A 17,116-nucleotide genomic window follows, 5' to 3' on the forward strand; every position below is an offset into this window, starting at 1 on the left:
AGCTTGCACTTAATTGACGAGCAGACCCAGCACCAATGAAATCATCCTTTCATTAGTGAGATTAACATGCCATCTGAGGAATAATTACTCTCAGCTGAAAGAGTCCTTCGAAAATGGATTATGGACTTAACTGACTGCAGTTTGTCACACTTATTAGAACCTAAATGACTTTTAGCAGATAGTCTCAGTGGCAACCTCCTGCAGAAATTGACTTATTACATGACTGATTGTACTTAACTTAGATATCATAAACAAGGTTTTGCAGTCCAGAGATTTGCTGCATTCTGAGTGCCATTAAAAGGTGAAACTATGTTAATATTGATTGTTAATAACGCAAAAAAAACATTAAGCTGAGTCTGTTGTTGGCTTGGTGCCAATGATTAATGCCATGTAACTTCCAAAAGGCAGAAATTCAAAATCAAAGCTGTCGCTATAGCAACGCCCCTGCCAGATTCCACCAATCAATGGAGTCCGTGGGGTTGCGAGATGCGCCAGGGAAAGGCCAGCGTCCTACATAAAGAGTGTGGGACAGGGAGCTGGGCGGCACACACTGGGCAACATCACCTTTCTGAAAGCTCACAACCAAAGCACAGCAGCAAGAGGAAGAGTCAGGAGAAGAGTGGCACAGAGTGGAAGAGAGGTGGAAAGGACAAAGGAAGAGAGGCAAAGAATAACTGAGAAGATATGGTTCGCTCATGTGGACAAAGGATCCCTGCCCGGGTCTATGTGGGCACCCTGCTCCTCTTAATCCACTCTGTCACAGTTAGAGGAGGTAAGATAAAAAAAAGGAATCTGCACTTTCAACTGATTGCTTTCAAAGAGTCATATCACCTTTGCATCTTTCTTTTTTCTTCTCTTTTTTTCATATCCTATATTTTAAGAGAAGCTGTGTTGTTCGATTTCAGTCCAGCTTCCCCCATACTGTCAGTGGGTAGTAGGGCACAGCATGAATGCGTGGCTCGTGCTCGGCCTCAGGGCAGCGGATGGGTATTTATCTATTCTACTTATCCTGTCCTCATCTATCTGTCTGCTGGGTGCAGGGAAAGACAGCCAAGTCCATTTGCTGCCTGGCATTGTGCCGGCTCGGTAATACAGTACAGTAAGCGCAGAAGGAAAGCTTTTCTTGCTCCTTAATAAAGAAAATCGGACTTTGACTGATTTTGACCAAAGCTATTGTAGGCCACATTCCTGTGCTGTCACATTGGATTCCATTGGAAATCCCTCGTGAGCACAGACTCTATCTGTGTCTCTAACTCTATCTAAAACTATATGAAGGGAATGTGCATAAAAAACATTTTTTTTCTATATGTTCAGCTGTTCTCTGCCTGAGTGGAAGATACACTGAAAGATTATTGTTCATAACTTCATAAAAGAAAATATTTTGAATAGAATATCTCAGATGTTTTGTCTTTCAGAATATATATATATATATATATATATATATATATATATATATATATATATATATATATATATATATATATATTAAAAAAAAACAGATATACTGTTTCCCCAGTTGTGATACATTTGGTGACATTTCTATTGGCTTTGGTGTGCCAGAACCATTTGTCAAAACACACCCTAACACCATGCTCAGGGTGCTGGCTGGATAATTGGAAAAAGGTTACTTTGAAGTGGGGGCGCTTGATTGTGGTAGAGATATGAGGATGGAGACATTCCAGGGAGCCAACGTGCTCCCCCTGTGTCTCATTAAACCCCCAGTAATAGGCCAACAAGGCTGCCGATGGCTGTGGCAGAATGAAAACAGCAGCTTGTCATGCTGAGTCTTTCATGTGTGATTCTCCAGTATGTGACTCTTGTAGTTGCACACAAGAAGGCCCGTAGAAGCAGCCATCTGCAATGGCGCTGCAAACTCAGGATTCTTCTCTGAGCGCCTTGTGTCGAGGTTTTCTGAGTCAGCCACCTGGCTTTTTTAATTGAGACCAGAAGAATAGAATAATGTGCAAATCGGCTTTTTCCCTGACACATATTATCAGTTACAGTTTAGTCGACGAGTTAGGGGGAGCTTTTCCAGTTCTCGCTCTGTCAAATCTGATGGAAGAAGAAAGCACTTGAATTCTGCTGTGAAATATGGGAAAGCAGAGTCAGAGTGACGCAAATTCCGGTAATGAAAATAAGAAGGAATTTCCGCTACTAATGAATGAAAACTATTTCTGAAAAAAAGCTGAAACTGTAGCTGATACGTTTAAATATTGATGTGTTTATTTTTTCATATGTAAAGTGCTACTAGTTCATCATCTTGCACTTCCTTCTCCACAGCCGCCCTGAAGCAGGAGGTGGCATTGGACATCGGGGCCACGGTGCTGAATCACTCCATGAGTTTGGTGCAGCGTATGGAGACCCTGCTGGCCCTGGGGAACAGCAGTGATGTCACTCTCCGAGTGCAGACCATCAACACGGACGAGGTGAAGGTGATCCAGGCCCACAGCCTGGTCCTCACGCTGCAGAGTGACGTGTTTGAGGAACTGCTGCTCAGTCGCAACAGCAGCGCTGTTGTTTTGAGGGAGACGCCTGACTGTACAGCTGTCTTTGACAAGTTCATCAGGTGAGGGGTGACTCCGGTTGTAATTGTTTGTTCAGAGATACTCAGGTTCAATTAAATGGAGCAAATCAAGAAACTGTGGGGCAACTTGTAGATGTTTTTATGTTTTCCACAAGTATAAAGTTTCGCACCATTTTGCCTCTCCCTTTGGTGAAGTGAGATGCTCCATCTTGTGAAATATTCTAAAATTACACTTTCTGCTTGTGGCTCACAGTCGAAAAACAGACAGTGTGGGTTTATTCGGTGACTCAGATGTGGGGAGAGAAAACAAGTAGTTTACCTTGTTGAGAGATGTATTGTATGTATATATATATATATATATATATATATATATATATATATATATATATATATATATATATTTTAAATGTCTTTAGATGACTATTCGGCTGTGTTTTTCTCTTGCAGGTATCTGTACTGCGGTGACATCTCACTACGGCTAGATCAGGCCATTTCTCTCCATAAGCTGGCCAGCAAGTATCATGTGTGGGGTTTGCAACAAGGTCTGACCCAGTATATGACCCAACATCTGTCTAGTGATTCGCCCACCGGACACGTGATCGGCTGGTACAACTATGCATTACAAATTGGGGACGTAGTCCTGCGGGACAGCTGCCTGCAGTACCTGTCCTGGAACCTGTCTTCTGTGCTGCAGAGCGCAGAATGGGGCTCCATCAGTGAGGACCTGCTCCTCTCCTTGCTCCAGCGCTCTGACCTTATTCTGCAGAGTGAGCTGGAGCTCTACGAGGCGCTGGAGGCCTGGATTAGCCAGAACCAGCCCGTCAGTTCGACAGTCGAAAGCGCCTTGAGGGCTGTTCGATACGGCATGATTCCCCCTCAGCACCTCTTCCGTCTTCAGAAGCAATCCCCCCTCCTGCAGAAGCATTATGAGTCCATCCGAGATCTACTCTACCTAGCGTTCCAATTTCACTCGGCCTCACCTATACAACTGGCCAAGTACTTTGATGTCAACTGCAGTATTTTCACTCCCCGTAACTACCTGTCCACCTCCTGGGGTTCCCCTTGGGTCATCAATAACCCCACCCGGGATGACCGCAGTTTCAGCTTCCAGACCCAGCTCGGGCCCAGCGGCCACGACTCCAGCAAGAGAGTGACCTGGAACGCCCTTTTCTCCCCTCGTTGGCTTCCACTCAATGCCAGGTCAACCTATACTGAGCTGGGCGCCATGCAGCCTACACGCACAGATGGAGGTCGACCTCGCATCATTGTGACACCAGCCACCTCCAGTCCAGACTTTGCCGGTGTTAGTTTCCAGAAGACGGTGATCGTGATGGCAAGACAGCAAGGAAAAGTGGTGGTTCGTCACGTCTACAACTTCCACCAAAGCACAGAGGAGGCCGGGGATTTCCTGGTGGATGCCGACCTGCAGCGCCGTGCATCAGAGTACCTGATTGACAGCTCCCTCTATCTGCACATTGTAATAAAACCTCTCTACCACACTCTCATTGTTGCCAAGAAGTAAAAGGCAGAAATATGGTGTGGCCTTATCATCGGTAATACACCCTCCATCCACACAATCACATGCATATTCTAAAGTTAACTCATCTCATAGCACGTGTTTATGCATCCAGTCTATTCAGTAAGGAGGTGTTTGATACGATGAAAGACTCAGAATGTAATGGCTTAGCAGTGACGATCACAATGTTGATGGTTAGTTTTCAAGTATTGTATGCATACTAAGACAAAAACAAAACAAAAAACTGTATTGTACTGTATTTGTTCAGGTATTCTGTAGTCCAGCAGTTTTTTCCTTGAATCTATGTGATGGTTTTAGTGTTAGCATAGGTACTAGAGGTGTTTTGCTCTGTTGTTATTATTTTTATGCATTTCACTATTCAGCAGTCAAATATAGAATTTTAGTTCATGAAAAATTATATCCTGTGACATACATTGAAATATTTGTTTGTTGTTTACCTACCAACGTGTAATTTGAAGTACAATCCCATTATTAGTATTCCTTTGTATGCTTTCCTGATTTATTATTTTTTTCCTCGTATTTATTGTTATACAGGCGTTTTATCTAACTTTAAAATAAACTACACAGGGATGTGATTTCATCCCAATACAAAACAAATGATTAATACACAACAATAACCTAAAACATGTGTCTGTGTTGGCCAATATTGGATTTACAAAAAATAAACTTTATTGAACTAGCATTGAGGTATGACCTTACTGTATTTTTGTTATTATCATGATTTACTAGTTACAGTAGCCTAATTGTTAAAAAAAGGATTTCGCTATAGAAAAAAATTGCTCACACCATTACAACTACACATCCCATGATGCTTAGCGAGAGGCAGGAAATACGTCATTACGTCGTTGAACCCTTCAGCTGTCAGACTTTGGCCACCCTAAAAGTGCAGGTTTTGTTAGCAAACTAACTCGAAGTGTACAACCCGCGCCGACTTTATTTAAAGTTGTGCATTCGTCTGCTGTTCGATCTTTGAGCGCGCGAGCTGGTGATTGTTGCACGAGGACGAACCGCTCAGTTTTAATCGCTGCTAGTTTTTTGCACAAGCCAGCGATCCTGAGCGGGTGTAAGGCTAGATGCAGGGAGGGAGGGAGTAAAAAAAGGCAAAAGTCTTTGTGCTTCCCTTCCCCCTCATCAAAGCAAAGGGGAAATGTCTCTGTCTAAAGGAGGTAAGTGGGCTTTTTTCCCCCTCAATCTTTTTTTAAAACAACCGTGCATACGTCGTAAATATGGAGGTGCAGTTTGCGTGGAAGTAATTTAGCTTAGCGATGTTTGAGAAATGTAACCTTGCCAGGTGGAAAGCTGCATGTACGAGAGGAGGAAAAATAAGAAGAAGAAGAAGCTAGCCAGCATGTCTTTCGTGCTTTCTATAATTATGCGAAGTCTCTCGACAGACTGGTGACTGGAGGTATTCATCACAGGCGTCATGGTGGTGTGCGGAGTTATACATTTGTATTATTCATATTTGTAGCTAAAGGCTATACAGTCGCGTCTCCGTTTGAGCTCCCGTGTTGTGGTGAGCTAACGCATCATTTTCACGACAATTAAGGACTTTCGCCAAAGCTGTAATTATCAGTCAACTTTTCCCCTCGGCCAGGAATCACTGCGCCGGGATTAGTTTCTCTCTTTAGGTGAAGTGAGGCACGCTGGGACCACAGGTGTTTTTCGGCCTCCTGACTCGCGACTGATCGATTATGTTTCTGTCCATTTTATTTGTCCAGTGTAAAATAGTTTTTTATTTTATTCATTTATTTATTTATCTCTGGCTCCGTTTAATGTCTTTCTTTCTTTTTTCGGGTGGTGGAAATTCCTTTTAATGTTTTTAAAACAGGCGGTAATGCAAAGCAGCCATGGCGCTATCACACCCTTTTGGCTTCCGCCAGTCTGTGGGGTGTAATCACTTTAGCGTTACACTGCTGAATAAAAAATACACAACTTGGAAAAATCAAGGTCTTTCCTCTGCGTCACACACACACGCACGCACGCACGCACGCACACACACAGCATGAGGATGATGTCAATTTACATTTCAAGTTCACCGCTTGTTCTGTTACACAATCATACTAGCGTTACCATGGTCGGGAGTACACAGTGTTTTGAGAGGGCTGTGTAGATTGGCTGAATGCTGCTCAGGCACACAGCCTTTGGCCTACCATGGCATGTTTTGACTTGCAGCTCCAATACCTAGTTCAGTCTCTCTTTGTTGACAGTTCACTGGCTGCAAGCAGATACTCTATAGCTGCCACACAGGTTCTGTGCTGTAATTACTGTGTGCAAAGAGTGTCTTTCTGAACGTTTTTAATTTGTTCTGACCTCTACGAGGACCTGTGCCTTCCGTGGCAGGAGTGGGTCTTAAGCACATTGTAGGGCTGCTCACGGTATTGCTGAGGCATGTTTGGAGATTGAGTTCTCCCGAACGGCGCTGATAGGGTCGTGTGGAAGATTATATGTGCATGAGTCATCCTTTTCTGTACATGGACCCACTCTGAAGCTGGAGCTTCCTGATGGTGACTCGCCACACAGCTATTGACACTTTGATCTCATGCACAATCCAGACATTCCTGTTCACATTACGTACTGCACTCTGGATAGTTTCTCTGTGACCATCCTTTGGTTTCCAGAAATTACTGCATTTCCTTTTTAAAAGAAGGCTGCTACTGTCTGTAATGGCTGATACTGACAACTCCTACACAGCGTCAGCAAACATGTTGATTTGATGAAGACACAATTGTCAATATTTATAATTAGAAATAATAATTATATAATCTCTTTCTATGTTTGGAAAATGTGTTTAATAAAAAAAGAAAAATATTTTTCCTTTTTTTTTAAATGCAGGATGTGCACTTTCACTAAATGTCATGCTATACCACTGCCCATAGTATGAGTAGTACACGCATGCACTGGGAATGGTGTCTGTATAGTATTTTTTTTTTTACTGCGCTGCCTTATAATACACTTAGCCTGCAGCAGAAGCTGACGTTATTTCACTTTTGTGTGCGAGTTCGAGGACCGGGCCGGTTTTGCAGCTGAAAGCTGTAGTGAAGCTGGCCTCCATTTGCCCTAACGGGGATAGTGAGCAGCAAACGGGCCAAGTGAAGTGACATCATTTTTCCCAAAGGGTCCTGACAGTTGTTGTGTTTTCAGCGGATGTGTCCAGTCTGACTGGCTGTGAGTCATATCCCACAAAACACTCCCGGCTCCAGGGTCGCTGCACACACCACACACTGCTACCTGAGAGGAGCTAGTATTTCAACTCCATTAATGTTTCCAAGTGAATATGCCGAGCAATGACTCAGACTTAATAGAAACTGAGAAACTGAAAAACTGCATGTGTACAGTATGATTTTAGTATTACTTTTTTTTTTTTTTTATAGATATCTCAAACAGCGTTGCTTGTCAGATGTTCTTGCACTGCCATGTTTGTGTGCTTCACTAATGTTGGTCCTTTAACAAAAGGCTGTCTTATTAGTCAGGTCATTAGAAGGGTTTGAGTGCTCGTACTTTATCCCACACAGAGGAAACACAAAATCTATTTTTGACTGAGCATGTGTGAGTAAATCACACTCCAATCTCGCCCTACCACATGAGACTACGCTAGTCTGTTCAGACACTGTCGGCCTATTTTAAGGCGGCAGCACAAAATGTACCTGGCTGACGTTTCCATATAATCTAAAATCTTTGTCACTTCCCTTCCAGCTTAATCTAGCAAGGAGGGGTTTACCCAATCATACTTCCTCCACACTGGAGTATTGTGACTCACTCAATGGCAAACACAAGCTCACAGTAATAATGAAAGCTGTTGCATTGGTTTTAAAATGAAGGTGGTTGTGCATTAAACCAGTTTCTGTGAACCGGTGTCGAATAATTGCACAGCCTGGCCCTTGCTTGTATGCAACAGGACAAGAAGAGAAGATAACCAGCCAGTTCTAAACGGACTCATCGTATCCCAGTGGGTTAAGTTGTGGCCAAGTTGTAGCGCACGCAGATAAAGGTCAAGAAAAGTTTTCAGTTTTTCCCCTCAACCTTGCTGCAACAAGAGTGAACATGCGGAACAAGAAAAGTGTAGTTGGTGTTCCTGTGCTGCTTCTCGTAGGCCCGGTAGCTGTGTCATTTTGGCAGGGACTCGTGGCCCCTTGTGGGAAGTCCCAGAGGCTGCTGGTAAACTGTTTATGAATGGACTGCTGTCACTGATTTAACACAGAATGGTCCCAGAGCTGCACAGTTTACGGCACCATACTTTGATATTTACAAAATGTAAACTAAACTTGAGATTAAGAAATAAGAGACAAAACGATTGATAGCAGTTATCCTAACGGTAAAAAATAAGTTTTTTTCCATTTGAGTCATCATACCAGTGTCGATTAGTCATTTAGTCCACCTTCTCCCGATTGCAGGGCCTCAGTTTTGCACACACCTAATCTCCAGACAGATAACCGATCATTTGCTGCAGTTTTGTATCGGAGGCAACTGGAAATTGACTGTAACCTTGAAACTGGAGTGGATTGAAATCCCCTTTCATCAGACCAATGTAGATATTTAAAAACAATTCCATTTAGTTCGCACTTAACGGCCTGATTTAGGGTCTCTGTTGTGGCAAACCTTGCTCTAATCTCAGAGTAATGTGGTAAACGGGCTCACAAGACTCTGTAGATGTGATGTCTATTTGCCTTTTTAGTCTTTCTCCAAAGCACTTAACAGCATACTATCTTGTGGTTGCTACTAAACACAGCTTTATTGATCCCGGTGTGTCTAACATGGAGTTGAGGTGGTAATCGTTTTCTGATTTCCTGTCTCCAAGGGAAGAAGAAGAACCCTGGGCTGAAGCTGGCCAAAGAAGTCTTTGCACAGCCCCAAGCAGCGGCAGCAGCGTAAGGCTCTTTGTTTTGTTTGTTTTTTACAGAGGGGTAGTGACAGCAGCAGTAGCATCCTTAGAGGGTCTCAACATCAGCCCCAGAATGCTAAAATATCTGGAACAATATATCGGCCCTTTAGGTTATTGCAGCTATATTGTATCTGCAATAACCAATATAGCAATATTAGTGCAAAAGTATGTCGCACTACTTTTTCATATTTATCTTGTGTATTGTACATCATATGTACGATGAGAGCAACGTGTAACCAGAGTCAAATTCCATGTATGTGTACACACACATGGCCAATAAAGCTGATTCTGATGTCAACTAATATGAAAGACATACTTTAAATGAATCATATAGATTGCACTAATAAGAATGCACATTTTCTCTTAAAGTGTGACGATTCCATAACTGAGCATTGTGAAATTACAGCTGACCACACACTGTTGCTTGTGCCTAATGTTGCTCTCGCTCACTGCAGGCCCCCTCGAGATCTTGACTCGAAAGCTTGTGTCACAATTGGAGATCAGGTAAAGACGGCTCTGTATTCCTCTGAAACATATATATTTTTTCTCCCCCCGAACACACACACTTTAATGCAACTTCCTCCCTGTCCAGAACTTTGTGGTGAAGGCCGATGACTTGGAGCAGATTGAAGAGCTGGGCAGGGGAGCGTACGGGGTCGTGTTCAAGATGAAACATGTGCCCAGTGGTGTTATCATGGCTGTCAAGGTGGGCCGCTACTCCGGTTACCTGAGCTGCAAATGCACCGTGCTTTTTAAAAATAGTACCATGACTCATGGATGCATTCAACATATGAGCTCAACTTGTGGACATTTGGATGAGATCTATCGGATCTATGACATGTTGTATTGAGGGGTTGGTTTAAGACACTGAACACCATTTAATGTAAGCTACATCTGTCCCCTGCTGACACTGATGTTTGCGTCCCCAGAGGATTCGGGCCACCGTCAACACTCTGGAGCAGAAGAGGCTTCTGATGGACTTGGACATTTCCATGAGGACAGTGGACTGCTTCTTCACGGTGACCTTCTATGGTGCCCTCTTCAGAGAGGTGAGTAAACTATGACTTGTACGAACTCCTGCACATATGTTGTGTGTGTGTGTGTGTGTGTGTGTGTGTGTGTGAGGTCATGTTTTTTTTTTTTTTTCAGGGGGATGTTTGGATCTGTATGGAGTTGATGGACACGTCTCTGGATAAGTTCTATAAGAAGGTTACTGAGAAAGGCCAAAACATCCCCGAGGACATCTTGGGCAAGATCACCGTAGCAGTACGTCCTGTCTCATATTTTACATTATAGGCGTCAAGATATCAAGTGTGTTGAAAAAGGTTCACTTTGTGTCTGAGAGCAAGTTGATAATCGTTACATTTGTTTTCATTTCTGTTTGTGTATAGATTAACAAAGGAAGATTATGCAGTTATTTTTGTTTTAATTTAATTTTCACTCTACACAGATTGTCAAGGCATTGGAGCACCTGCACAGTAACCTGTCAGTGATACACAGAGGTAATCAGATCATCATCAACAGCATGTACACAGTTCAGTTTCCTGTTGATGTTTCTCATTGTTGTCTTGCTATGTTCTCCCGCATCACTTTGCCAACAATGTGTCCAGATGTGAAGCCCTCCAATGTTCTGATCAACACTCAGGGCCAAGTGAAAATGTGCGACTTTGGCATCAGTGGCCACCTGGTTGACTCTGTGGCTAAAACAATGGATGCAGGCTGCAAGCCCTACATGGCGGTAAGTGGGGACTGGGAAAGAGACTCCTGGTACCAGAGTTGAGATCAGGAAAGGATTCTCTAGAAATTGACTGAGGGATTTCCAGTGTCTCAGAAAAAAACGAAATCCACAGTCCAGGACGATATTAAAGAGCGACAGCACACTTAAAAATGTGTTTTGAGCTGTAAACTATCTATCTATCTCATGACATTTTATATATTTTTTTATGTTGGTGCCAAACATCTTGCCTGTATGAAGGAATGTAGCTTCACAAAACCAGCGCGTTATTTTAAATCCTCTCGAAAAACACATTTTAGCCGACTGATTTGTTCTTCCCCAATTAGCCCTATTCTTATCTTTTACATGGCTTTTTAAATAAATGTTTATAAAGCTTTCCTACAAATTACATTATAATTATAGTTTATGATAATTGTTCAAATGATTTTCAGATGGTGTTGGTACTTAATATGTTGCTATATTTTCTATTTTCAGCCTGAGCGGATCAACCCTGACCTCAACCAGAAAGGCTACAGTGTGAAGTCAGACATATGGAGTCTTGGTATCACAATGGTGAGTCTGGTTGGATATCAAAATGTGTCTCTCAATACCATTTGTTGCATTTTAGGCAATTTAATCCATATTTTTGCTGCTCTTCTCACGTTCTCTAACTGTGGATAAAATCACGGTTGAAGCTCACAACCATGTTTTGCCTTCCAGCTAATACATTATTAATGTGTATCCACTGTGTTGCTACTATAAGCTCATTTCATTTCAGATAACGCTAAATGTACTAAACTAGGGTAAGCTGATTATAAATATGATAACTCATCCTCTTTCAGTGCAATCATATCGTGATTACACGAAAGTCGGTTAAAATAAATAGTGAGTAACGTTTTCCAACAGTAGTGTGCAGGATTTTCCTCATTCCTTTATTCAGCTTTACTGTTAATTCAAAGTTGGCTTAGTCTTATGTAATGACCTTTTCACCAGCGGAGATGGGCTTGGCTTGTTAGTACCGTTCTCGTGAACTCTATCTCAGGAGCACCTTGAAATAATTTCTTAACATTTGGCAGAAACATTCACTTGGCTCAAGGATGAAGTGATCCGAATTTGGTGGAGCCATTCAACCGCGGGGCATTGATTTTAGTTTCCACTATAGTCCATTTGATTATAACAGTTCTCATATGATATGTGTCAAAGTGCATTACGAGGAATACAAAGATACCAGAGCCCAGCAGTGAAAGTTGAGCTGCTTTCAATTCTGCCTGCTCTCCGTTCAGGCCGTGGCAAGCAGCTTGGGCGTTTTCACATGGATGCTGTTTGAATGATATACAACTCCTTGTTAGTCCACACTCCCAACAAAAGAGACATTTTGTCACCGCTATAATTACAAGATGATAATTACCACATTTCCTAAAATAGATCCAGTTCATGCAACTCTTATTTCCACACAGTACTATTGCTGAGTCATGGTGACCGTTGAGGCCAGATCAGGAGAAGTCGGTGCTGTTCTCGGTTATTATATAGTACGGTTTACAGATTTATATGACTTCCACAAGTATATCTTTATGCAATATTCAAACAGTGTTGAACTTTTTCATTTGTTTCTGATTGTCAAAGTAGTTTGTGTCGCAGGTGAAAGTGAGTCTTACTCCCCGAGCATTATCAGCGTGTTAAATCAGTTTTCTGTCTCCTAGACTGAGCTGGCCATTTTGAAATTCCCCTACGATTCATGGGGCACCCCGTTCCAGCAGCTCAAACAGGTGGTGGACGAGCCGTCTCCACAGCTGCCCGCCGACCGGTTCTCCCCAGAGTTTGTAGACTTCATCTCCCAGTGGTGAGTCTCGCACCCGATGACTAAATGACAAAATGTGTCGACTTTCCTCAACGCAATGCTCCTCTTTCGCCTTGCTAAAAAAAAAAAAAGCTATAAAAAGTGTCACTGAGGCCCAGCAGGGGTCAGTGTTTGCTCTGTGTTTACTGAAAGAGGTATTGGAGCTGATGTCACTTTACTATTTTTAGATGTGTTGTGTTATATGAAGTTATCATACAATTTTGGGATTTCACTTTTGTCTCTTTTTTTTCTCTACAGCTTAAGAAAGAAGCCAAATGAGAGACCTGCTTATACAGAATTAATGGTTAGTAGTTTTACAATACCTTTTCTCTTACGACAACAAATAACAACACAAATATTATTACGCATTGTTCTACTTTGCCTACATCCCTGCTGTAAAGATCAGTTTGCTCTGGTTCTTGCTTTTGTCCACCAGAGGCCAGACTTACCCAGTTAAGCCATTGACACTATGATGTGTGTATTTTACAAGTGTATAACAACATCATGATTCATTATTTTGTTTCAGAACATATTCCTAAGTGTTTTTTGTCCTTGTTTTCATGCAGCAACATCCGTTTCTCACCATGCACGACTCCAAAGACACAGACGTGGCCAGTTTTGTCAAGGTCATCCTGGATGACTGACAGCCCATCAGGTCAGGTGGGACCTCTCAGCAAACAAACCAATGGCCTACCTTTATTTTTTTATTTTTTTTTAACTCACTGGAATGACAGACTCTCAAGCACCCACACACACAATAGGGGGGTGACCCAAAGACTGACGGCAGCATTGGAGTGGGAGAGTGGTGGTAATATGAACTCGTACGGTCAACAACCAACTGGAGAGGTTTAATTCGCTCCTCCAAGCTTCCTGTGTGTGCGCGCAATTATTCAACATGACAAATATGAACTGAACCAGGTTTGTTGTTTTTTTTTTGTCTTGTTCTTCTTCTATTGCCCCACAGCCCCTTTTAATCTCTTTCTCTTCAGAATGGACAGAGCTAGCCATCATTTCTATGTGACACATATTGTATAAATAATTTGAATATCATCTGCAAAACCAACAGTTAATATGTATCTTGTTGTTTATTGAAATCTATATTTGCATATGTGTTTGTATGTTTTCTCATTATACAGAGTTTTGATACTGTATATTGTCGACATGTGTGAATTTTACCGAACTGGGGCCTTATTTCTCAGATCACATCAGGTGAACAGTTCAACCTGGTTCTGCTCGGAGGTGGTTGGTGCCGGGGCTCCAGGGCGACGATAAAACATTTAAGAAAAGTCAAAAGTCCCATTCTGTATGTGATGAGTTGCAAGTCATAACGCAGGAATGTAAAGCATCCCTTATCGCCTGATCCGATTGCTCCAAGCTGAGGGCCTTCATGCAGTGACCCCTCCGTACTCGTCGTCTTCTTTCTTGGGTATTAACGAGTCGGCCTCAGTGCTGCCATTGTTACTACCTGAAAGTATTCAGAGGTTGCCTAATCAAGCTCACAGCTTTATCTCTTTCCTGTGCCATTTTGTAAGTCGTTCTCATGGATTACTGCATTAATTGTGTTTTTTCTCTTCTGTTTTTTGGACTCGTTCTGGCCTGCATTTTGATTTTATTTTAGCAGCATTTATACTCATCCCTTTGTCTTCAGTTCTCTGGAGTCAGCATAGTCTTTTCATACGAGGCACTTAAGTTCGTTTTCTTTTTTCCAGATTCCTTATTATGCATTACACAGACAGTATGTTAGGGAAATAATTTATATGTTGAAGATGTAAATACTATCTCCTTTTTTCTTTTCTTTTTATATAACATGGTGCTGTCATAACTTGGCAGTGCAGATAGGTGGTAGAGTGGTTGGTTGTTTAATGCAGTGTGATGCATGCACACACACACACACACACACACACACACACACACACACACACACCAGCTGACTACCGTACACCTATTTTGGACTGATGTGCTGTCAAGCCCCACCGCTCAGGTTTCTGTACTCTCCTTAGTGCGGAGACGGCCCCATTTATTTTTCCCCAGGTCGTACTCTCCTTGAGTGCCGGGCCGAGAGCCTCTTCTCAGTCCATGGTGGGCAGCCATTATCTCCTCTGTCTGACCATACTATGCAGAGCCACTTCGACTTGGACAAGAGGCCCTTGCCATGTGGCAGTTTTGCCACTCCAAGTGTTCAGAGACTCTGATGGTGATGACGGCGACGATAGTGATGATGACTGCCATGCCTCTGTTCATGGCTAGCACTCGTCGCCCTTCTGGTTTACACTGTAGTGCAACCTTTATCAAAAGTCAGTGAGTTAGGAGTATTTTTGATTGTGAATAATAAGGGAAAGCTAGCAACACCACAAAGAAGCTGCTATTTTTTTTTTTTCTCTTTTTTTTTTTTTTTTTTTTTTGTCAGCCTTCTTTGGATGGCCATTCCCTTGGTGTGTAAACGTGAGTTTTTACGCTGATCACAATGAGAATGGAACACTTGCTCTACCTCTTACTCCTTCACTCTGTTTTCCACCTTTTCATTGGGTGGGACCGACAAACTTGAACTATGGAAAGACAAAAAAATAAAGGCTTTATTGTTCAGTATGTCTTTTTTATAGCTTTCCTTTCATGGTTGATGCCGTTTTAGCAATCAAAGTTGAAGTTGTTCATGTGTCTAATGCAGATATTACAATACTGTCCACGTTTAAAGGGTAAGGCAATATTTTTATTATTGCCACGAAAAGACCAAAACAAACAATGAAATATACCATCTGAAAAATGTCTGCTGTTGAAAATGTTGCAACGTAAGACAAATCAGTTTCCCCAGGGATAGCTATCAATAGTTTTAAACACTTTCAAAATTCATGAAGCTATTTGTTTAACTTGGATTGTAGTTACTGGTCTTGGATTGGATCTCACTGGCTCATGCAACACTCCCCCAACCACGCAGTCCCGTGCATTATGCAAGACTGTTTTCAGTCTATGCCTGCTTCATCAGTAGTTGAAAATAATCCAAATACACAAATGACACAGTTTGAGTTAATGAGTGCTAAAAACTATACAGTGCACAGCTGTTTTAGGTGTACTATTTTATTATTATTTCATTCATTTTTATGGTTGGGCAAAGCTCTAGATGGGTATAGCCTGTGTATTTGTTATCTCAAAACAAGACAACCACAGAACATATTTAAATTAATTTGATCTTGTAATTTGATTGTTTCAAGCAAAACAATTTAAAATGTTTTTTCTTAAAATTGAGAAGGAAGTTTTGCAGTAGAACGCCTGCCTTGTTTTTTTTTTTTTTAACGGCTCTCTTTTCTCCGTGCATCTTGCAGTATATGGTCGACCCACTTAGTTCCTACTTCCATGTCACTAACGGTTCCACTTTGGACTCTCATTCATTTATTCGAGACAAGCGATACTGGAGCTGACCGATCCAGCTGATGGAAGGAAGCCACGTCGTTGGGTTTCTATCTGCGGCGCGCTCTCATTCGCTCACTTTGCTCCTCGTACAACTGTCAGCAGGACCATGTTTTTCATCCTCTCACATGTGATACTGTAAAGAAGGTATCGTGTGATGAAAGTCTGATTGGAAATGGTACACCTGGCTTTAGCACATGCGCACGGTAACTTAAGCCCTCTTGCTGAGTGGATACATAGCCTTTACTCTCAACAGTTATAAGCCTGAACTCGATTTTCAAATCCAGTTATTACAATCTTTTTATATCCCAGTATGCTTGTTTCAGCAATATTACAGTTTCCATTCATGTAAACATCCTTATGTAAGCACACAGAAGTGAACACACACTTCTTGTCAAGTTGTGGTGGATCTTCCGGATGTGTGATGAATAGAAAGAAGAATCTCATTTTGATGGCTCTTTCTGAGTGCTTTTTTGCTGTGAATGTTAACAGAGTTTAACAAAAGCTTACTTTGAGTGGACTATACTCTGCTCTGAGTGTCTGTCAAAGACAGATGACTTCATGCCAGGATGAGAAAATTCAATGCCATGTAGACTGCAGGCGGTGAGCCCAGTGTTGTGCAGAAGAGTGGTTTGTCGGCCAAACTAAAGAGACTCTCTTTAGGAAAGAAGGCCTTTGATCATGATGATTGCATAATGCCGCTCAAAAGATCGGCGTGTGAGTGGAAAAATAGGCAACATCCAGTTGAATTACTGTCCCAATTCAATGTGGACTGTGATGCAGAAGTGAATCACAACCTCTGAACTGCAAATGGGCATTTTAGGAACCCAGCAGGGTAGCTGTGAAAGTGAATGGTCGGATAATTATGCCTTGTTTCGTACAAATGGATGTACAAAATGCAAGACAGGAGAAAAGTTGCAGATTGTAACTAAGAACATTTACTGGAATGTACTTAAATACACATTCAAGGTACTTGAAGTTATACTGCAGAAGTTATACCATTTTTTGCTGCTTTATACTTCCGATCCACACTTTAGAAGGAAATGTAGTACTTTTTACTGGAATACAATTATATGAAGGCATACTTTACACATGAAGAGTTTACATACAAAATATGGTTAAAAAACTAAACTCTCCAACAGTATAGAAAATAGTTAAAATTAGCTCCCAGGTGCAGCAGTAAAATTATAATTCCAACTAAATACCAATAATAATCCGATAAA

At 41.8% G+C, this 17,116-nt stretch overlaps 2 protein-coding genes across 2 annotated transcripts; both read left to right on the forward strand.

Moving 5' to 3' along the window:
• Positions 1 to 684: 684 nt before the first annotated feature.
• Positions 685 to 4,046, forward strand: btbd17b (BTB (POZ) domain containing 17b; the record flags this gene model as incomplete). Its single annotated transcript, XM_079233856.1, has 3 exons — positions 685 to 772; positions 2,281 to 2,566; positions 2,972 to 4,046. 3 exons carry the CDS (start codon positions 685 to 687, stop codon positions 4,044 to 4,046), a joined length of 1,449 nt encoding a protein of 482 aa, XP_079089982.1.
• Positions 4,047 to 5,134: 1,088 nt separating this feature from the next.
• On the forward strand, positions 5,135 to 15,041 carry LOC306750293 (dual specificity mitogen-activated protein kinase kinase 6-like; the record flags this gene model as incomplete). Its single annotated transcript, XM_079233698.1, is given in 13 exon segments — positions 5,135 to 5,152; positions 5,155 to 5,227; positions 8,857 to 8,926; positions 9,396 to 9,444; positions 9,533 to 9,646; positions 9,870 to 9,989; positions 10,090 to 10,206; positions 10,391 to 10,442; positions 10,551 to 10,678; positions 11,150 to 11,227; positions 12,355 to 12,494; positions 12,750 to 12,795; positions 13,058 to 15,041. Coding segments are annotated over 13 exon segments (1,083 nt in total). The 3' UTR covers positions 13,136 to 15,041.
• Between the last annotated feature and the right edge of the window lie 2,075 nt (positions 15,042 to 17,116).

Source organism: Taurulus bubalis (genome assembly GCF_910589615.1).
Source record: "Taurulus bubalis genome assembly, chromosome: 17".
In the NCBI taxonomy this organism is placed as follows: Eukaryota; Metazoa; Chordata; class Actinopteri; order Perciformes; family Cottidae; genus Taurulus; species Taurulus bubalis.